The sequence below is a fragment of the Sus scrofa genome, chromosome 11 (assembly GCF_000003025.6).
Source record: "Sus scrofa isolate TJ Tabasco breed Duroc chromosome 11, Sscrofa11.1, whole genome shotgun sequence".
Lineage (NCBI taxonomy): Eukaryota > Metazoa > Chordata > Mammalia > Artiodactyla > Suidae > Sus > Sus scrofa.
Window position 1 is genome coordinate 63,450,147 of NC_010453.5, and position 23,770 is coordinate 63,473,916.

Genomic DNA, 23,770 nt, shown 5'->3' on the forward strand with positions numbered 1-23,770 from the left:
AGTGTGTTCCGAGAAGCAGAGCAAGATACCCTCTTGCTCTCGGGAAAGAGAGGCTTCTCCCGTCTCCTCCTGCCTTTAAAGAGGAGAAACTGCCTCCTTCGAGCCCTGCTTCCTATGGGCAGCAGATTATTGCATTAGAAGTGTTTCGGTGGCCTCTGCCCAGTTTCACAAATAAGCAAACAGCCCCAGGTCTCCGCACTTTTCTTCTCCTCAGGAATATGCAGTCTGGTTTGCTTCTGATAGTCATTGCCCCGGCCAGCCCATAGCTAAATATGGGAAGGAGCTCCCTCTATGCTTTTATAGCAACTTGTTCTGCCAGAAAATTGGGAATTATATATGGTTTTCTGTAGCTCTTCTTCTTTTTAATGCATTTTACACACCTCTTTTTTTTTCTTTTTTTTTTCTTTTTTTTTTTTTTCTTTTTTTTCTTTTTATAGCTGTGCCTGTGGCCCATGGGAATTCCCGGGCTAGGGGTCAAAGTGGAGCTGCAGCTGCTGGCCTACGCCACAACCACAGCAACACAGGGTCTTTAACCCACTGAACAAGTCCCAGGATTGAACCTGCATTCTCACGGAGTCTATGTCAAGTTCTTAACCCACTGAGCCACCGTGGGAACTCCCTACCCACCTCTTTTATTTCACCTCCTCATTGTCCTAGAGCGTATCTTAAATATCAGCCGAAGAGCTGAGATGCCCAGCAAAGTGAAAACCCATCATTTCTTTATGAATACATGTACTCTCTGAACTAGACACAGTGATTTTAAAACATGGGTTTGTAGGGGTGGGTAACAAAAAGAATTCTTGGGTTGAAAATTTGAAACATCTCAGATACAAATGTCTAGGTTTTCTATAGCATGGTTGGAGTTTTCATCTCGAATCTCTTTCTAGCCCGGTTACTCTCCTGATTCCACCTGTTTATCCAACTGCCTGCAACACACCTCCACCCGCCCCCCTCAAACACACCATCCAAAGCGAGCTCCTCATCCTCCCACAGACCCTTCCCTCCCCAGGGGTCTCCAGCCCAGAGGACACCCCCTCTCCGGCTCTTTCGTCCTAGCCTCAAACCCAGCCAATCCCTTTCCCCTCGCCCTCACTGTCATTCCGTAATGCAACCCTTTAAATGGTCATTCCACATACCTTCTGAATCCATCCACAGCAGCTCCTCTGATTTTTATCCTCTGACACATGGATTGTGGCCTCCTAATTAATGCCCTGCCTCTGGCTTTACCATGTTCCAATCCACTTTGCATGCTGTAGCCAGAGGAGCTGCTGAAACGGCAAGCGTGCACAGTACTCCCCTGCTCATATCTTTCCCTGGCTCCTGTTGCCCCACGAATAAAGCCCAGATATGTTCCTGCATAATGTAGTCCTCAGCCTGCCCCTCTGGGTCCACCACTCACCATACTTCCCACCTTAAATTATTCCATTTTTCAATTTTTTTATTAAAGTATGGTTGATTTACAATACTGTGCAAACTCCTGCTGTACAGAAAAGTGACGCAGTCATAGACACATGTATATATACCTTCTTTTTCTCATATCCTCCCCCGTCATCTTCTGTCCCAAGAGATGGGACACAGTTCTCTGTGCTGTACAGCAGGACCCAGTCATTGCCCATTCATTCTAAAGGTAATAGTTTGCAACTATGAACCCCAAACTCCCAGTTCATCTCTCCCCAACCCCTGCGGCAACCACAAGTCTGTCCTCCATGTCTGTGAGTCTGTTTCATTCCAGTAACTGTTGAGCACTGATTCTCTGCTGAGCACAATGCTAGGCACTGTGAACATGGCAATGAATAAGACCAACCAACAGAGCTTAAGTCCCCACAGGAGTAGAGTCTAGGAGGTGAGAGAACCTCTGTGTGCCTCCGACACGCAAAATGACCTTGACTCTGTTGCTCGGAAGAAGCCTTTGCACCTCCAAGCCTTCGCACATGCTGTTCCTCATCCTGGAACATTCTTTCTAGCCTCTCCATCCCCCAACACCCCAAATATGCAGCTTTCACCAGACACACTCCAACTATTTCCTCATCTCCCTGGCAAGATTCAGTGGTATACTGGGAAGTGTTTGTACAGCCAGGTCTCTGTGCAGAAAACATGCTAGGATATAGGGTTTACCAATCCCTAGGATGTAAATTTCAAGCTACCAACAGGATGTCAACTGAACACAGAGGAGGACACTACAATGTGATGTCTCCCCCGGATAGATACACTTGGCATCAGTCACCCTAGGAGCACAGATAACAGTAAAATGATTAAGTTATGAGTTTGGGGTACAGATTCCCTTTGGTTTTAATATAATTTATATCATTTTACGTTTATACAATTTAACTGTTCATAATCACTCTGTTTAATGACGGGCTTGCAAAAGTCCTAAAAATTTAACCCTTGGTCTTGCGAAGCCACTAAGAACCCATTCCAGCACCTCACTGCTGTCCCAAGAGGCTTTTCTCTGACTCTCTCGTCTGGGTTAGCCCCTCCTCATGGGTGCTCCTATAGCACTTAATACATTTTACTGTAATTGCCTGATTTCTTGTCAGAACCCTCAGGAGACCAGGGACATGGCCAGTTGCCATATCCCCAGCACCTAAGTCTGGCCACAGGGACCGTCCACCAATATTCATCAAGTGGTAGTTGGAATAAAGGAGACAGAGCCAGGCTGTTGAAATTTACTTATTTATGTAAATTCCACAAAGTGATTGTAAAGAACTGCTTTAAACCTTATAAACAAAGAGCATATGAAATAATCATTTAGCGAGGACAAGAGAGTTAGGAATTTTGTTTTTCTCCCTACCCTCAAAATACGCTATGTTGAGTTCCTTGTAACTGTTCCCTGCTCACCATTTGGGAGGAAATATCAAGGTGTACTGCTGCCGAAGGAACGCAGACCCTTCCAGGGGTGCAAGTGCGGATCATTTTCTCAAGCAATTGGAAAGAATTTGCTTTTACTGAAGAAACGGTTTTAGGGAGCACGCGACCCAGCTGACATATCCTGGATGCAAGCCGCGTAAGCATCAGGAGTCAGCGTTTTAAACCTTGCAACTGACAAGATCGCTGGCTTTTGAAAATGAAAGCCAATGAATGAAAAACAGCCAAAACCGAAACTGATGCCTTGACTTGATTCAGTCCAACCCAGAATTTTCTGCACAGGATCCTGGACCCATCAGAGACTTCGAGTTTGCCAGAGAACTTGGCCAAGGGACCATCGTAATCAATCTTTAAGGAAAGAAAAGCATGAATCAGGAGCAAAGCAAAAAAGAGGACACGAATGAGAGAGGAAGTCAGAGGGAGATGGAAAGGAGGAGGAAAGAAGAGGAAGAAGATGAAAGATTGTTTGGAGTCACAGAATGAAAGAAAGCCTGTTTTCTTGAAGGGCAATCCATCATGAAAATTGGCACGCTAATAAAAGTGAAAAAATTTTTTAAAAATTGATTTTTTAAAATGTTTTTATGGTGAACATAATGATTTTATATCTAAAGAAAGAAGTCATTAGTAAAACACTCTAAGTTTAGGAATTCCCATCATGGCTCAGTGGTTAACGAACCCAACTAGTATCCCTGAAGATGCAGGTTCGATCCCTGGCCTCGCTCAGTGGGTTAAGGATCTAGGGTTGCCGTGAGGTGTGATGTAGGTCAAAGACACGGCTCGGATGGTGGCATTGCTGTGGCTGTGGCGTGGGTTGGCAACCGCCGCTCAGTTCCACCCCTAGCCTGGGAAACTGCATGTGCCGCAGATGTGGCCCTAAAACAACAAAAAACAAACAAACCAAAAAAAAAAAAAAAAATTCTAAATTTATATTCAGGAAAATGCTCCATGGGGTATTAGCAGATTGTTGTTAGGAACCAGAAAAGAATGTGTGAAAATGAGGCTCGAGGGTGTCAGTTTAATTTTGTATCTCAGTGATGATGGGGCTTTCCTTGCTACTACTTCTAATGAAACGGGTTTTTTTTTACTATTTTAACTTACTCGTGTCTATTGACTGATGACATGTGGATGTCCCCTTGACACCCATTTCAGCCTTCATGTTTCACTTCTGTTTTGAGGAAGGGCCCCCAGCCCTGTGCTGAACCTGGAGGATTAGCGACAGGGATGCCATTCAACCGAGTGCAGGCGCCGTGGACAGGATGGGGAAACAGCCACTGCCTGAGATGGGAGCCCAGTTCTTTCTAGAAGACTTGCTCATAGTTTTCCCACTGACAGAGAGTCAAGCCTATTTTCTGCTAACTGTCCAGTCAAACCCAGTGAGGAGCTATTACCAGATGTTCAAGAAACCAGATTTTTTTTGGTTCTAGTTATCCGTTAAACAAAGTTGGTGATTTGGTTTTACTTTAGTTTGGTGCAGTAAATGGAGCTAGAAAAATACCTTTTTTTTTTTTTAATGTGGTTGAAGGATTTATTGTATTTTCTGAAGCCAAAGGAAGAAAACGTTCCACTTTGATTTTGAAGAGCTAATTGACGGTTGAGAGGAGTGTGTGAAACACGGCAGAGTGAGTCTGGTCCTTCACAGACACTCAATAAGCGCTCGCTCTCTTTCCTTTCCTGTCTTTTCTTCCTCATTACAGAAATCGACCTCCTAATTGCCTTCAATCAATGTTTGCAAAAGGGAGAAATTATGGCTAGAAATTTTATTTATTCATCATCTTTCATTTTCAATTTGTTTTTAAATGCACACTGTTATGTGTGCGTTTTTTTTTTTTTTAAGATTCTGGGGTCCAATGATGAGCAAAATGCTTAAGATCCTCTTCTTCCTAGAGCTTAAATTATTCATTCATCACTCTACATGGTCCCTAGATTTGATTTGTTACCTGCTATTGTCCTATTTAATTACAGATTACTTCAGTAGAATAAGAATACATCTTTTTACCTCATTAATTCAGTGTCTTTTGTAAGCATCATGTCATTTTATCTTCATAACAGCCTTGAGATTTGGGGAGAACAAATATAAGGAGAAAGACCAAAACCAGGACTCCAAGCTTTCAGACTTTTATTCATGATCTTCCTGTCACATCTGTCTCTCATGAAAATAATGGCTACATTTGAACAAAATATATGCAGATAGAGTAGCTTCTGTTTCCTTGGGAAAAAAGGATCGTTTTGATTTCCCCAAGTAGTCATCTAACAAATAGTTCCTTCATTAACACTCTAGTATAAATTAGAATCCAATAAACAAAGAAAACATCACTTACACTGAAAACATCCAGTCCAATTAAATCGAGGTAGCATTACTTGTCACCTATACCAATATAAAAGATGAGAGTTCTGGCGGAAAATTTCAAAATGATTTAAGGGAATAGCAACATCTTTCCCACCAGAATAAAAAGCCACTGAGTTGAATCTGAAAAGGTAAATCAAAAAAAAAAAAAAAAAACAGGAGCTGAAACAGGATTGCTCTGCAGCCATTGCTTCTCAGATTTGCCAATAATAACTTTGGTGAACATATACTCGACCTGCAGAAGATGAAGGAGACAAAGAGAGAGGTCTAAAGCTATGGGCATGCAGTGCATGCAGTGTTATTTTATTTTAAGGAAGTATGTTAAGATGCTGTGATGTTCTAGAAGAAAAAATGCGCAAACCCAGCAACTGAAGACAGGGCTCTGGTGTCTCTGCACATGGCCCCTCGTTCTTGTCCCTCCAAAACAACGAACCATCTCTTCTTTCAGCCCATTCTATTTTTTATTTTGTTTATTTTATTTGTCTTTTTAGGGCTACACCCCTGTCACATGGAAGTTCCCAGGCTAGGGGTTGAATCAGAGTGGCAGCTGCTGGCCTACACCACAGCCACAGCAACGCTGGATCCTTAACCCACTGAGCAAGGTCAGGGATCGAACCCCCAACTTCATGGATACTAGTCAGATTCGTTACCGCTAGGCCACGACTCCAGCTCTTTCTATTTTTAATGTCAGCTTCTTTAATTTCAGAATGCCGACATACTCAGAGACACTATCTTAGTAATCCTCTTAAAAGAGGATTCTGAGCCAGGTAGCTTCCCCAAATCCACAGGTTTTGTGAGGCCAAGTGGGAAGGATAATTCCTTCCTACCTCTGTAGCATCTGTCTACATCGGGACTTCCAAACACTTTTCCAAATTTTCTAATTATCCCTTTCAACATCCCTTGGAGCAAGCCAAGCAGGAGTTAATACTGACTCCGTTTCTTCAGGGAGTAGACCTGGTGGTTAGTTCCACAAGGGGGTGGCTTAGCCTACAGCCACATCCTCCGGAAACTTCTGTTGTAAAGAGAAAAACTTCAGTATCTGAAAATAGTGTTTCTTCTCTCCAATTAAAGGTAGTGAAGGGGGAGTTCCCGTCACGGCTCAGTGGGTAACGAATCCGACTAGGAGCCATAAGGTTGTGGGTTCCATCCCTGGCCTCGCTCAGTGGGTTAAGGATCTGGCATTGCCCTGACCTGTGGTGTAGGTTGCAGATGCAGCTTGGATCCCCTATTGTTGTGGCTGTGGCGTAGGCCGGTGGCTATGGCTCCGATTAGACTCCTAGCCTGGGAACCTCCATGTGCCGTGGATGTGGCCCTAAAAGGACAAAAAAAAAAAAGGTAGTAAAGGGGGAAGTGCCTTTCCAGATACCTTTAAGTCAATGCAGTTGCATCTGCTTCACCTTCCTCTTGGCTCATTAAAATGAAATTCACAGAGGGCCCCAGTGTTTTCCCTGGAACACCTTGTGAGAACTTCCAGGAGAACCCTGGGCCAGATAGTTTGGGAAAACACTGCAAATGAGTTTCTCCCTTTTCAGAGCATACGGTAGCCTGATGAAGCAGGTTGGATCCCTGGCCTCACTCAGTGGGTTAAGGATCTGGCGTTGCCGTTGCCGTGAGCTGTGGTGTATTTCACAGACACGGCTCGGAGCCAGCATTGCTACGGCTGCAGTGTAGACCCACAGCTACAGCTCCGATTCAACCCCTAGCCTGGGAACTTCCGTATGCCACAGGTGCAGCCCTAAAAAGACACAAAAAAAAAAAAAAAAGAGAGAGAGAGAAACAGACTAGAAAGGACTAATTGCAGAATAACATAATTGGCTAATTATTATCCAGCACCTACTTTTCCAGACACTGGTGTCTGTTTTCCTGCCTTAAGTATTGCATTTTATCCTCACTGCCTATGTGTGTGGTAAATAATATTATTATTCCCATCTGACAGAAGAGGAAACTAAAGTTCAGGAGTTCCCGTCGTGGTGCAGTGGTTAACGAATCCGACTAGGAACCATGAGGTTGCGGGTTCGGTCCTTGCCCTTGCTCAGTGGGTTAACGATCCGGCGTTGCCGTGAGCTGTGGCGTAGGTTGCAGACGCGGCTCGGATCCCGCGTTGCTGTGGCTGTGGCGTAGGCCGGTGGCTACAGTAGGCCGGTGGCTACAGCTCCGATTCAACCCCTAGCCTGGGAACCTCCATATGCTGCGGGAGCGGCCCAAGAAATAGCAACAACAACAACAAAAAGACAAAAGCCAAAAAAAAAAAAAAGAAAGAAAGAAACTAAAGTTCAGGGAGGTTCTCTGACTGTTGGCAAAGCACTAGGCTGTCCTTAGCCCCTTCAGCCCCACCTGCCTACACACCTTCTCTTGATGTCTGCAACCAGTTTCCGGTTTTAAATATCATCTTGAGGCTAATAAATCCGCATCTTTGGTCCTGAACCCTCCTTGGGGGAGAACCTTGATTTATAGATTCATTTAACCTAAGACCCTTCCTCCCAATATTATTCACTCCTCTGTTTTTACCCTTATCCAAAGCATAAAATCGCGGGGCACCCAGGCCACCAGGAAGAGAGCTCCTTGGTTCTTTGTAGTCATACAGCCTCAGAGCCACAAATCTTCACCTGACTGTCCTGCTGCCGTGGCAGGCTCAGGAAATGGTCTGTGACCCTGTCCAGATGTTTCGCACGGGAATTCCTTTTGTCCACCACCCCATGAAGTCCATGTCTTAAAACCACTTTGTCTGGCTCATACATCGCGTGTGTTAAAGAATGAAATTATTAATTTCCACTTGGTACTTCCTCTAAGGTCTTTGACGCATCTATGTTGTCTAGGATACATCCTCTGCGCGAGAATCAGACGGGTGTTTTAAATCATTCCCAAACAAAGACCGTGTGTGGATGCTCTGGTCTCCTTTGCAAGTGGGTTTTTTGGTTGCTTGTTTGTTTGTTTCAGGTTTTGTAAAATGCTGAAGAGCAGCTCTCGATCCCTAAGTTTGGCGCTTCTATACTGAAGGATGTCTCTTACGACCATTCCCTTTTCCAAAGGGTCTAATAGCCTCTGTGTTGAAGGGCCTTCACGATTCATATCTTGACATATTGTGACAAATGTCTATGTAGGTTTCCACCTGATTATGGGGCGAGGTGTTATTTCCATAATAATGAGGGGTCTGTGTTTCCTTCACAGTCTGTGTTTGGATCACAGACCACGCAGCAATTTCTGCACTGAAGTCATCTTCAAAATCCAAACCTGAAAAGAATAACAGAAAACGACTTATATTAACGAACCTCTGTTCCATGATTATAATTAACACTCTCAAAAAATAAAATAAAATAAAATAAAAAAGCAAACAAATGATAAGTTTTTCTGTTGCAAGGAAACATCTCCCCTGGGGCCCGAATATTCTTTCAGGGCATTTCTTGTTCCGTTGATTTAATTCAGCCAGTGAGCCAGATTCTTTCCCAAGAGCAAATTAAGGAGGTCTGTTAACTCTTTCGGTGCCCCACTTCAAGAAATCTCGGCAAGGCCATTAATATTGTTTGGCCTTGGGCTTTACACTTTTTAAAAGTCAGCTGTCATTTTCGAGGCAATCCCAAAGAGCACACTCGGCAGAACCCTGGAGCTTTAGAAATGTTAACGCTCTCCATCAGCAATGACCTTGCCGCTGGGCAGTGATTTAGGCACCAGGGAGGAAGGGGCCCCTGTCTTTATCACACTGGTTTACACCATCAACTTCAGAAATTGTGTGAGAGGAGAATAATCAATAGTGTGTTAAGACCAATCTCCACGAATGCCAAGACAAAGTGCTCCCGCTCCGCAAAGTGCTGAGTGGAAGGAGAACTTTTAAACAGAACAAAAAAGGAAGTCAGCTGTCGTGGTAGAACTAAATGAATTGGGTCTCAAGGTGGGATGTGTCCTTGGCCATGGCCCTCAGGAGCCCCCTGTGAACTTCAATGAAATCCCATAACACACCCGATGGAAAATGCTTGTTTCAGCGCTAACGCAGAATCAATAACAAAACCAGAAGGAAAGCATTCTAAACACACACCCGTAAGTTAAGAACGGGATGGCAGCAGTCGTCCCGAAAAGTTTCCTGCAAAAGGTATCCAGGAGAAGAATCATCTCCTGTGTAGAAATGGAAGAATCGGAAAGTTAAAACTTCATCCAAGCTGCCTGCACATGTTACTTACTTACTAGAGCGCCTGTGATTCTGGTAAAGGGATTATCACTTGATAACCTGCAAGAATACCAAGCTTCCAAACCAGCAAAGGAGGGACCCCCACACCACCCTGAGTGAAATCACTGTGGAAAAGAACGAACAGCTCTGTCCCTGAGATCATTACAATAGAATGTTTGATTTCCCACGGCAACCCTAATTGTGACATGAACAGCTGTCAACGACAAAATTAGAGGAAACGGTCATTAGAGAGACTGTATCCACGTTTGCTCATCCTGTTTCCATACCGTGGCTCATGAGAGTGTTTGCAAAGACTTTGTCCAGTAGAGGTTTTCATTATTCAAAGAGAAGACACTCAAGTTATTTAGCCTTATATGCTGCCCATAAAGTACTTTGTCAGAATACCAAGGATCCCAAATGAATGTTTCTTGAATGCTAAGTTCAAGTCCATGAAAAATGTCTGAGAAGCAATTTCTTTCACCCTGAAATCATCCTAGAAAGTAACTATTGCTATTCCTATTTTTAATCCAGCCAATTCTCATTATTTGCATATAGCTACGTTCTATAAGTCGCTGAAAACACTGAACTTGCAATTACTGAACCACTGCTCCTACAGGAAATACAAGGTTAGGCTTCTTCAAGCCTTTAGCCACATTTTTATTAGCCAGTTAATACATAACCTTATTTTATGAGTGTTTTTCCTGAAAGACACCTAACGTGATATATACATTGTTCATTCATTAACATTGAACTCATGGCCAAGTGCACTATAACTCACGCCTGAATGATGTTTATCTAAATTACATATTTTCTGGAGTTCCCGCTGTGGCACAATGGGATCAGCAGCATCTCTGCAGCACAGGACACAGGTTCAAATTCTGGCCCAGCACAATGGGTTGAAAGATCTGGCATATAGGTCACAACTGTGTCTTGGATCTGGTCCCTGGCCCGAGAACTCCATATGCTGCTGGGTGGCCAAAAATGAAAAAAAAAAAAATAATAATAATTAAAATAATTAAAAAAAAAAAATACGGGAGTTCCCATCATGGCTCAGCAGTTAACGAACCCCACTAGTATCCATGAGGATGCCAGTTCGATCCCTGGCCTTGCTCAGTGGATTAAGACGATGGCGTTGCTGAGAGCTATGGTGTAAGTCGCAGACACAGATGGGATCCCACGTTGCTGTGGCTGTGGCATAGGCCAGTGGCTACAGCTCTGATTGGACCCCTAGCCTGGGAACATCCATATGCCACAGATGCAGCCCTAAAAAGACAAAAATAAAATAAAATAAAATACATATTTTCTCCATAAGGCATATCACAGCCTTCTTGTGCTTAGGAACGTGAGATAACACTTCAGCCATATAGTTGGGGGCTGCTTTAAACAGGGAAAGGGCCTAATAAAAGCACGAAAGTGTAGGGGAAAAAAAAGATGTGGCACTAAATAGACCAACAAAAGGGCATTTGTTTACAGCATGAAAGCTGAAACAAGAAGGCAGAATTTCCCTTTGTTGGACTTCATGAACTTTGCCGCTCTGCCCATGTCTGCAGAAATGCTTGAGTATTTATTTGGGGGTCACAAACTAATTTGATGGAGTACAGTCTTCCTTCTGTATCTGCGGGTGATTAGTTCCAGGAGACCTGCAGATACCAAAACTGAATTTGATCCGAGGTTGGCTGAATTTGAAGATGTGAAATCCATGGATATGGAGAGCATCCACTGTAGGCAAATTCACAAAAAGGAATCCATACGTAATAAGGATTGACTGTGTATGCTGAAAATAAGAGTCAGGCCATCAGTCACGGCACCTGACTGGGTAATTCTGTTTGATGACTGATTGTATTTGTTTAAGTTTCAAATCGGAGTGTATAGGAGGTCAGCCTTCCATGAAACAGGTGGAAGCCAGTGCACTGGCTGCTTTGGCGTCATGAACTTAGGAAGAAACTCACTTTTTTAATTTTCTTAACCTTTCAATGGTTCTTCCAGGTCTTTCAGGGATGTGGCCAGCCCAAACCTGCCCCAGCTCTCAGATCTGCCCGCGCAGTTCCTGAGAACTTTAATACACGGTTCAGGCCTTACAATCCTGAGGAAAGACCAACCACTGCTGCAGGCACGAGCTTGGACCGGCTGGTGAGTTGTCTCGGATTGATGGTCCTTGCGGCCGCTTTCTGTTCCCAAGGTTATTCTTCAGAGGATGTGATGGGATTCTGAAAAAGTTGGTTGTAAAAGTCATCTCATTCTTAGATCGGCTCCTGGTCTTAATGAGAATATTGAAACGTAATGAGATCTTCCTTTTAGGTTGAGAATTAGATTGCTTAAGAAGTCTTATCGCTATTAATCCCCTCATGCGGTGGCCAAATTTTCAACTCCATATTTCTTCTGAAATATTCATTTCAAGGCTAAGTTACTATATCTTCTGGAGATATAATTACAATAGTGAATTTCTTATTCATCTGCTTCACTTATTTATTCAATTATGATACAGGGCCCCTCGATTAGAAATGTTCCTTATATGCAAAGTTTTCTGTTTGAAAGACCTTGCCAAGAGACCCCAAGTAAGTGTTACAACCATTTTCCCCCTTTTTTGTGTGTCTTTTAAAAGTTGGAATCCTTAGAAATGGTTCCTCTTTGATCCATTTAAATGGGTGGCAAGGGACCAAATATCTATCATTGAAACAATTTACTTGGAGATTGCAGCCATAAATATAGTAAACACAATTTTAATGTGTTTTAAACATCAAATTTTGCTGTAAAAATGAAAAGCTCATAATTTCAAAGAAATATGACCCAATTGTTTTCGAGACAATTTATAGCGCTATAAACCATTTATATACCTGTAATCGTTAGTGCTGTTAATGTTGCTTTGCCAATTATCTAGATGTAAAATTCACAGACAAAAGCCTTAAGGTCATAAAACACTTGAACCACATCTGATTATGTCATATAAACTCAGATCTCAAAGATTTCTGGTTATGAAAATACTTTTATTAGTCCCTGTTATAAATTACTTTATCATTTTAGTTAATATCCTGCTACAGAGTAGAACTCCTACGATTAAATTGTTAGCATTTGGCCTCAAAAGTAAGTCCATGTAAGCATTTCTCTCTATAAAAATGAAATGTACTTACAACACAAAGGCCTATCCACAAAGTGCCAAATTGACGGGGTAAGTGGAGTCATTAACCACTAAATTTTATTACTGTGTATTTGCAAATAAAACCCACTCTTCAGGGTCGGTTTTGAAAAAGGGGTCGTCTGGATAATTCCTTCAACCTTGTACTTCACCTTAGTTTTATCTGTTCTCTACTCAGTGTCCAAAAAAGTTTAAAATTAGTCCCTTTTTTTCTTTAGATCGACCCATTAGTTTCCACCAAACAACTAGCTATTTGTAAAGGAATGATGGTTTCATTCGGTTGCATTGTTTGCATTTTTATTTTCCAAATTCCTTTCTACGTCAAGATCCTTTTCATCAGAGCACAATTTCTGAGTATGGGTTTGATCCCCCTCTTGTCTCCTCCTTTTTTTTTTTTTTTTTTCCTTTTTTTAGTTGGCTCTAACTTAGTTATTGAGACAATTCAGGCATTTCAGAATTTTCATAAACTCTAAGAACAGAGCACAATGCAGGAGAAATATGTTCTAGAGATCTGCTGTATGACATTGTGCCTTTAGGTGACAGCACTGTGTCATGCACTTAAAAACTGGTTAGGATAGATCTCAGGTTAAATGTTCTTAACACGGGAAAATAAAATTTGTAAACAGATGGGGTACGTTATGCACGCGGTTTAACCTGCATTGATTTTGAACAATATAATGACATCTATGACTTCTAATTAATTCTTTTGCCTTTGAAACAGAAGTCTTCTCTCCTCCCCTGAGAGATAAACACACACAAACACACACTCACACACATGCACACACACACACTCAAACAGGGGAAGTAGAGCGAGAAAAATACTTTTCTCAAGGCTACGGCATTTACACAGTTCAGTTAAGCTTCAATAAAACATCAAGACTTTGAGCATTTCATGTGATGTTTACAATCTAGTAGATATGAAAAATTGGAATTTGAACCTTTTATAAAGAAACTTCATGGATCATCCTCAAAATGCCTGAAATATGAGTCTTGAAGAATCTTGGCAACTGCAAACTGATTAAGGATCTTCCATTTCATGTACCCCCAAAAGATACATAATCATTTTTTTCTGAACATAATTGGTAACAGTTAATCATATCATCATGAGAAAAAAAAAACCAAGGACCAAATTCAAGATACATAAGGACCAGAGTCAGTGCACGGGAATTTAAATCAATAAGCCGATTTTATTTTAAAATGCTCTTCGATAGCACGTGGGACTTATTTCCTCACAGATGTGGCTTCAGGCTCCATAAGGGAGAATAATAGAGGTATTCATTTGTTGTTCAGTTAAATTCCGATTCCTTTCCAAAATGCAAGAATTAGCACTTTATAATTCACAGCCAGCCATAAACCTACCTGGAAATACTTGGCCAGCATCTAAGACCAAGAGACTATTTCCACATCGAAAGGACCTAGACAAGGTTATTCTTGAGAAACACAAGCTAGTCCCAAAGCTAACATCAGATTCTCCACTTGTGGCCATGGCCTTCCCCAAAGCCTTCATCCCTTCGAAGGGTCAACATAGTTCTGAACAGTAGAAAGGTTGGTGCCGTTATCTTGGCCACACTCTGCTGTGCAACCGGCAGACAAAATCATCTTCAAGATACATGCATTGGTGAAGAGTCTGATGGGTCTGCCATATATTACTGCCTATTTGGAAGGTTTATAAGCAGGTCTATAAACCACGTTCCTGCACGTGCAATAAGAGGTTAAATGATGGAAATGATACATTTTTAAAAGAGAGTTTTGTTTTCAGTTATCTTATGTAAGTTTTAGTAGCACTTTACAGGACTGTTTTCATTTTCCCCTGAAAAGATGTTTCCTGAATACTTATAAGATGTCTGTGTCCCAGTAAAGGATACTTGGAAAAGATTTCCTTTCATTTCTCTCAATATTTCAGCAGAGAAAATGCTTCAGAGGACAGCTTCAAAAGATGGTCCCAATCGCCGTGCCCCTTTTGCCAAAGTGAAAATAATGATGACGTTCTCAGAGATTTGCGTCTTACTACCATTTACAATTAGTACCTGTAGCCGTTACCTTTGGGATCTGTCAGTAAATGTTATTTTATCAGTTATGATAAAGCTATTTTTTAAATAAAAATGAAGTGGTAAAAATTATGGGGTTTTTTTTTTAGAAATAGAGTTCCTAATCCCACACTGGGTAAAGTGCTGCTAAAACTTATATAAAATAATCAAAAACAGGAGTTCCTGTCGTGGCGCAGTGGTTAACGAATCCGACTAGGAACCATGAGGTTGCGGGTTCGGTCCCTGCCCTTGCTCAGTAGGTTAAGGATCCTGCGTTGCCGTGAGCTGTGATGTAGGTTGCAGACGCGGCTCGGATCCCGAGTTGCTGTGGCTGTGGTGTAGGCCGGTGGCTACAGCTCCGATTGGACCCCTATCCTGGGAACCTCCATATGCCGCGGGAGCGGCCCAAGAAATAGCAAAAAGACAAAAAATTTAAAAATATATCACTCCCATCATTTAATCTATTACATGTATGGGGAAGTGGTCAATTCTTTTATATCACTAGGAAACATTCCGTGTGTTCTCCAAAGTAATACGGGCGTAAAAAACCGTTTCAGTATAGCTTTCAGACATACTGCCCTAAAGTTATTTTTATTATCCAATAATGAATGAATATACTTGTATAAATTCCCTGGCTGATGGAAAGCTGATTCACCAGAGAATACTACAGTCCTTCCTGCCAGCAGCCATGGTTTGTCCAAGAAACCAATGCCATCAACCAATTAGGTTAACAAACTAGTCCCATCAACATGTGTCTCTTTCTTGTCCCCAACCCCACCCTAGCAGTCCTTCTTGTCCCCGCCCACTGTTACTGATTTTCAATTAAAAAAGAAAACAGAGGTGATTATTTGCTCTCAAGGAGAGATTACTCTATGGGAGATTAGAATGTAGAGGCTGTGAATTCTCTTAAGTAATGTGCTGTAAAACCATGATTTCTTTAAAGAAAATGCCACTGGAACTTCACCGGAAGTAGAAAAAGAAATCCACACAAAATAGTTGGATTTTTAAGATCTGAGCTTACAAAGGTGCTTCAGATCATCCTCTGTAAAGAACAAGCGGTCGTGCAGCTCAGAAGGTTACCACGCAACAGGCTATACAGCTCCTGAACACAACTGGGCAGGGAGTATGCCTGATTTTACTACAGCTGATTCGTTAGAGCAAAAATGTTCTGTAAATTGTGCATCTTTGAGGAATATATTTTATTAAAGTAGATTAAAAAAAAAAAAAAACAACCAAAACCTAGACCTGGAAGGTAATTCATCAAGCTGGCAATGAGGTAGACCAAAGAATCTGCAGTAAGTATTCAATTTCACGTACTGTGTGTGCAGACTCTCAAATTTCTACTGGTCCTTCTGCGGGAGTTGGGGGCGGGGGTGGAAGGAATGCCAGTCCGCAAAGCTAAATGCTCTACCTGTGCTGTGCTATGATGTATAGAATAATCTCTCTTTCTTTTTCCTTTGCATTTGTTTTCCTCTTGCTTCCCAGAGGATTGTGTGGAGGACAATGCAACATAGTGTAAGCTTTGGTCTTCTCCTTCTTCCTCTCATCCCCATTTGTCTTTGTACCGTCATTCCGGAGAGTTTCTGAGAAATCCCACCTTCACGTCCTCTTTCCAAACTGTCTAGAGAGCTAATTGAACCCTGTGCGTGGCCAGCGGGTTTAGTAGCTTCCTCTCAGCTTGGTGTTTATGGTTAATGCCCATTTTGGTATTCTTTCCCGATGGCAAGGTTTTCAATCTCAGCTTTGTGAAAGACGAGCTCATTTGGTGGCTGATTTAAATTCTCTCCCAATGTTCAGACTAAGTGTAGTCTGCCTGAAAAACTAGCTCTTCCCTGATAGAATATATTGGCTTTTTTCTTCTTGTGCTGAGCGAATAATTACCTCGCTAATAATAACAAGCCAACATCAGCTCTCATGCATAAGGAGCTAATTTTTCCATTAGCTGGGACATAGAGAATTTACGGGGGTAAGAAATAGTTTGTGGGATGGCTTGTTTACTCTTTTTTTCCCTGCTCAAATTTACTGATGTCTTTCAGAGTATTTAGGGAGAAAGCACTGGATATTTTTTTACTCCAAAGTGGTTTATACTGGGAATGAGAACAGGCAAACCCAGATTCTCCGACCTGACTTTACCTAATTAACCATAATAATCAGAGAGTTAAGTTATCCATATTTCATAATACCCCTCCATGCTGGTACTACCACTTAGTAAAGACTTGAATCCTGTGTAGCATCATGGCCCCAGATGATACGATGCCACTCATCTGATGAGCTCATCTATTCATGCAACACACCTATGACATCGTGGGGCTACTGCCTGGCCCTAAATTCAGGCAGTGGTAACACTGCATCTAAAATTCCTCCTTTAAAATGCATTTGTTTAAAAGAAAATGTCCTCTGAGTAATATTCCTCTTCCTTCCTCCAGCTCTCTGAGCCCAGGGCAGTTGGGATAAAAGAAAATTAAGAGGTAAATCTGAAGCAGGAATTCTCTGGAAGGGAAGATCTTGAGGCAGGAACAGGGAAGACAGAGAGCTTCAGGTCTCCTGGTGCTAAGTGGAAAGTGGGAGAAGCAAACATATGTGGGTGGGACAAGTCAGGGTTCTATTTGTTGAGTCCAATTGGTGCCACTCGACTAGCTCCAGGTGACAGAGTGGGCACCAGCCCCCTCCAACGCGTTCTCTTGGTGCCTCCTGATTTTCCAGCAGCTCAGCCAGTTCCATCTCCTTATCTGATGGTTATTTTGACCCTTGTAGTGTCCTCCAAAAAGAAGGATGTCTTTGATCATATTGGAAAGAGCGCAAGTCATACTGTTATCCCCACCTACTCCCCAGTATGCTGGACCTCCCTGCTTGTGGCTATAACCTTCCTTAGATAGCACCCCCCCACACCCCAGATCCGAAATTTGTTCCTGGATATGGTTCTTCCGAAAACACAATGCAGTTTCTGAAATGTATTGGGATGGCCACTGGTGACAAATCTGTTGTAATATCAATACGTGTAGATATAAGTTCTTATAAAATATCATCGAGCCGTGCACTTCATCTTCCTGTTCAGAAACAAAATGGACAAAGCAACTCCCATTCTGGCACCGGTTCCTGCCTGATGGTTAATCCCAGTTTTGGAGTAAAATGCTGGTCGTAAAAATGTTCTTCCATGCCTCTTTGGGACCATTTTGGTGTGATTTAGGAGGTCTTAGTTGTAAGGATACAGGAAACTGTCTGTTGTTCATTTTAAATTGCCATGGCATTTCATTGTCACCTCAAAGGATTCTGCATCCGGCTCAATCCACTGTTTTGCATTTCAAAAGGATGTCAGGCTGTGTTTAAGAAACTGCTTTATTATCTGGAGCCTCAGCCACCGTCTTTAGGTGAAACTGATATTTCCCATTTTCCGCCCCGACACAGACACACGGACACAGGCATACACACACACAAGGCACAAACACCCTCCGACTTTGCTTGGCCTGAATAGGAGAAACTAAAACCTCCATAACAAGAGTAAACCAGATTCTGCACTTTAATTAGTTTTCTAAAGATAAATGGGTCAAGGCCAGATTGGCTTTCAGCCTCTGCTGCAGCTGAATAAATTATGCCCCATTCACCCCAGCAAACAAACAGCTACTGCTCAATCCACTTCAGATTGTGAACCGCCCGGTCCTGCCTGAACTTGCTTTATCTATTTGCTGCAAAACCCCACTGAGATACCCCCGTTTGATTTTCAATGAACCCTTGGCAATAACAGCAGCAAAATCCAGCGAGCTTTCAAAGGAGAGAGAAAATACAAAACACAAAACGTTGAAAGCAAACCACCTGGAGTTCCCTGGTGGTCTAGTGGTTAAGGATCTGGCACTGTCACTGCTGTGGCTCAGGTCACTGCTGTGACTCTGGTTCCTTCCCCGGCCCAGGCAACTTCCGAATGCTGGAGGTGGGGCTCAAAAAACCCAAACCACCCAACTTCTTCAGTTTCGGTTTCTAGCCTTCTCTGGGCTGCACCAGCAGCATGTGGTAACATTAGGTGGCTTGTGGTTGATGAGGCCCACGTGGGGAATGTCATAAGACACACATAGAAAATGATGGTTTATCTCCAGGATATTCTGCTTATTCCATGGCCCCGGAGGAAGCACAAATCTAATTCAATGACATGCATGGTTGGAAACCTACACTGAACGCCTGCCCCTTACGTGGAGTTTGCAGCTCACATCCAGTGGACAGCGGAATGTATTTTTTTACATCCTTGGGAAGCTCTTCTTTCAGGCATGTGGAAGAACAGTGAAAAGTGGAGCTGCACAGACCTTTCTTTCAGCTGGGTCAAGGCTGTGTTTAATTGCATCGGGCTGTGTATGGTGGAAAGAAATGCACACCCCATTGGCTGCCACACTCCCCAGGAGATGCTGAAGCCCATTCCACTCCGCTGCTTCGAGACACCTTCAGAGAATCATGAGATTCTGACAATGACATAAAATCATGCCACACATTTTTTAAAATGATTTTTATTTTTTCCATTACAGCTGGTTTGCAGTGTTCTGTCAATTTTCTGCTGTAAAGCAAAGAGACCCAGTCACACATACATATATAAATTCTTTTTTTCACACTGTCCTCCATCATGCTCCATCATAAGTGACTAGACATAGTTCCCAATGCTGTACAGCAGGATCTCATTGCCCATCCACTCCAAATTCAATAGTTTGCATCTATTAACCCCAGATTCCCAGTCCATCCCACTCCCTCCCCCTCCCCCTTGACAACCACAAGTCTGTTCTCCAAGTCCATGAGTTTCTTTTCCATGGAAAGGTTCATTTGTGCCATATATTAGATTCCAGATATAAATGATATCATATGGTATTTGTCTTTCTCTTTCTGACTTACTTCCCTTAGTATGAGAGTCTCTAGTTCCATCCATGATGCTGCAAATGGCATTATTTTGTTCTTTTTTATGGCTGAGTAGTATTCCATTCTCTACATGTACCACCTCTTTTTAATCCAGTCATCTGTCAATGGACATTTAGGTTGTTTCCATGTCTTGCACATTTTAAATGGGGAGGAGGGAGATTTTGGACAGCTTGGTTTACCTGTAAGTGGTCTCAAAGCATTTGGTGGGGTGGGGGGATTTACCCACAAAAGCATTTTCAACTCTGTGTTAAACTCTCCTTTGTCCTCAGAAACATTTAAGCAAGAGCTTTGCTGACCTCTGTGTCCTAAAAATGAAATGTTAACTCTCAGACCCAAAATATGGCTAGCCAGATTTTATGTCTATTTTAGAGTATGCGGACATGCTTATTTTCCCCTTTAGACATGAAAATTTCTTTCAGAAGACCTGACTTCAGCTAAACCCAAAACGGCGCATTCTGTACCTCTCAATCAATCAATCATGTATTTATTGGCTTCTTCTCTGTTGTGTGGCACTTAGTAAAACTAACTAGCATGTACAGCGTCCATCATGGCAGGTCCTTGGTGCTAACATCGTCAAAAAGAGAAGAGTTACTATTTGCAAAGAAACATGGCTTATCAAACACTTAGACCCACCGTGCCTCCTCCAGACATTAGTGTCCAGTATAGAGCCTCATAAAACATTAGCATCCTAGAAGTTGGATTTTGTGATCTGAGATAGATTCTACCAATAAAGATTATGTGGAAGCTATGTTAACAAATGAATCATCATTGACCAAATAGGCACAGTGAAAGCATTAAACATCTGTAGCATCTTTGATAACTAAGCTGTATCTGACAGCTTGTTCTCCCTTCTTTTTCTTTCTTTCTTTTTTTTTTTTTGCTTTTTAGGGCCACTCCCAAGGCATATGGAAGTTCCCAGGCTAGGGGTCAAATTGGAGCTGTAGCTGCCAGCCTACACTATAGCCACAGCCACAAAGGATCCAAGCCTAGCCTACGACCTACACCATGGCTCATGGCAACACCGGAGCCTGCAGGGATCAAACCCACAGCCTCATGGATCCTAGTTGGGTTCATTACTGCTGAGCCACGATGGGAACTCCCTTGTTCTCCCTTCTTAAGCCAGAAGTCTTTGCCCAAATCTTAAACAAAAATATTGTTGTCAGTTCTGAACTGATTAGATGAAAACGTTCATCTGCATGCTCATGCCCAGCGCCGTCCCCTTGATTCAGCGATGTAATAGGTGTTTGGGGTGACTTGATTATGAAAGCCTGAATAGACAAGCCATGCTAAACTGCCCAAACCATACCACTTAATATATGTGTTCGTGAGCGGTATCGGTGGACATAGATCTTTCACTCAATTATTGAGCAGCTTACGGAAAGTCTGCAGTCATTTTTTCTCATCGCTGTCTGAGATATTTGCACCACAACTCCCAGATGTGATGTTCACGCTTATGAGAGATAGAGCTGAAGGAATGGGATTTTTCATAAATACCAGTTTTGATGTATTTGCTGTATAATCAATCAGCTTTTAACTGACTCTGGGGCCTATGGAATACATTTTAAAGCATTGGGAATTTGGCTATTCCCATAACATACTTGGACACTCTTTACTGCTAGCAATAAACCTCGGGCATAAACATTGTAGAGAAAACCAGATGAAAAGAAACCTGTTTGAGTGAAAATTGACTTCCCTTCATAAATGTTAAAGGTAGAAACATATCTGCAATACACAATAATTTTATTCCTTTAGCTCATTCATGGTCATTATCGTCAAAGGCTCTGACTTCCATGGGTATTTTCTTGCATCTAAAAGACTGGCCGGGCTATTTAAAAAAAAAAAAAAAAAAAAAAAAAAGACAGGTTAACCACAAATGAATGAACTGAACCAGCAGCTATAGCAGCACCACTGTATTGCTGGCTAAGAAATAATTTTTTGGAGGTTGGCTTTGTGTAATATCTTTAGAAGCTTTTCCAATACTGTATTGATCTGGATGGGCCAAGCCAGGCACGGAGGCAGCTACAAACCATCCCCAAAATGGCTCTCAAAAACACAAGTTTATTTCTGGTTTGTACCAAGTGCCCACCGTTGGGTTGGCTGTGAGTCAGCAGCACAAAATCATCACCCTCACTCCAGGACCCAGGGTGACAGAGCAGCTCTTATCTAGAGCTTCACCTATTACAGCGGCAGGGGAAAGAGAGAATGTGTCAGGGTAGCTATTGAAGTCTCCACCCTGGGCGGAGCACAGAACCCTGTTCCCATCTCATTGGCCATAGCAGGTCACATGACCAAGCCTACTGTCAAGAAGGCGGGGACACATGACATGTTTGTGAACAAGAAATAAGGTCAAGCACACACAGAGATGACCAAGGCAAGAGTTTTAAATTGGTAAATATTTAAAACTATCTTCAATTCTAAGACAAACCTTACATGAAAAAAGAAAAATCCATATTCCTTCAACAAATATTGTACAGTCCTAGGAACCAAGAATAAGTAGCTAGAACATAATCAAAGAGCTCAAAACACTGGGGCAGGGGTGGGGTGGCAGACAAAGCTAGCTCTAATTTAAATCAGGCTGTAAAGACCGCATCAAATAATTTTTAGAAACCCAGGAGAATTCTAAGTCCTTGTCACAAAAGGAGTGTCTACATTGCCCTAGAAAGCCAGCATCCCTGAGTCAAGTTGATTTTTAGAGGATGGCTATTTCTCCCACCTAAACTTCAGGTTCAATGGTAATGTATCCAGAGCCAGAGTCCTACCCCAGTATCCCACCAAGGTGGTATTTCAAAGAAAGATGTAAAAGCCGTTGCCAATGAGTGGGAGAAAAAGAGCAATAGGAAAACAGAATGAGCAGACTTTTTTATTACCTGCATTTAGATGTCTTTCAGACCCAGACTGCATATTTTTTAAATGAGCCTTCGATTCTGGGTACCGTGCACACAGCTGCTGTCTGACTTGATGTCATGTTTGCTTAGGCAGTGATGTTTCTGCTCTTCTCCATTCTGGGTCAGCCTAGTTGGAGCACATCAAATTGCTCTCCCTCTTTCTTCCTTTCATACATCGTCATTTAAGGTCACCAGGACTTCAAGTTCCAGAACCTGACCTTGCCTCCTCTTACAATATCTGTTTATTTCTGAACAGCATCCATGACGGGGAACACTTTTCACAGGTTAATCAGGGAAACGGCACGGGCCCCACAGCCACAGCAAACTTCTCAATCGTCATGAATGACAGTCTTGGGAATGTGGGTGCCCTTGGCTACTGCATGGAATTATGTGCAGAATCCTAGAGCTATGATTCAGCTGGAAGAAAAAGTACAATATAAATTCGTAAATGATAGAAGTGTAACGAGGCAGGAAAAAAAGAATGACTTTGTAAGTTTTAGTCTAAGGGGTCTGAACCTAAGAAAACTCCCCAACGCAGCCTGAATTCGTTTCAGTGAAGAACACTCACCCCTGCTCTTGAAAAAAGTCTAGCATTTCCTTTGCTGGCTCTTGGCAGCTCCTTGAGTGCCTGCGAGAAGGGGTAAACACTCCACAACCAGACCAGCCCTGGGAAGAAAACACAAAGGCAGGAAACTGCCTTAATTGATCTCCGCACATAAAATCCAAAAAACTGTTAGTGTGAGACATGTCCTCACAAAACTGTGTCCAGTTACTCTGGAAAATCAAACCTTCCTCATACAGCAGTCTTCAAGGAGGAAGAAATATTTCATTAGGCTCTGAATGGCGAGGGCTCAAGGGAGAGAAACTTGGCCCCGTCTTGCCAACTTTGATACCCTCTTGGAAAATGAGTAAAACGCAATCTCTTTACAGCATTTTCATTTTTAAAACATTTCTTCCTCCATGACTTTGGCGAGTTAGAGGTTAAAGGAGTCCTTAAGAATATTCTTTGAAGGCACTAACTTGGCATAACTGACGGCAGTATGACAAGAAAGGAGTGTGTGTGTGTGTGTGTGTGTGTGTGTGTGTGTGTGTGTGTGTGTGTGTTTTGAATTAAGATACACTCTTTGTGCCCAGTAATAATAAGTGAACAACCCAGAGATCTGTTACAGTTATTTTTCAAATTGTAGCTGAAAGCATGATACTTTTGTTTTTACTGGGTTTTGTCGTTTTTAGGCTTGCTCTACCCATCATTGGGAGAGGCATTTCACCATGCAGGAGGTTGATCTGTATCTCCTTGTAGTGCTACTTTTATTTTATATGTTTTGAGTCTGTATTTATAGTTACAAGTTTATTTCCCATGCAAATTGACCTTATCATCATTATATAGTGATCCTTTCTCTCTAGTAGTGGTATTGTCTGCCCGAAAGCCTATTTCTTTCTGATATTAACACAGTCACGCCAGATTTT

At 42.3% G+C, this 23,770-nt stretch overlaps 1 protein-coding gene across 2 annotated transcripts in view; it reads left to right on the forward strand.

The window, feature by feature from the left end:
- GPC6 (glypican 6) overlaps positions 1-23,770 on the forward strand; it is a 1,124,766-nt gene that overhangs the window by 1,014,004 nt on the left and 86,992 nt on the right. Inside the window, exons 6-7 of one of the 2 annotated variants that reach the window (XM_021065371.1) lie at positions 11,355-11,498; positions 16,014-16,043. In XM_021065371.1, the coding sequence (XP_020921030.1) occupies positions 11,355-11,498; positions 16,014-16,043 (174 nt within the window). The remainder of the gene's footprint in view (positions 1-11,354; positions 11,499-16,013; positions 16,044-23,770) is intronic. The other variant, XM_021065372.1, reaches the window with a different exon arrangement.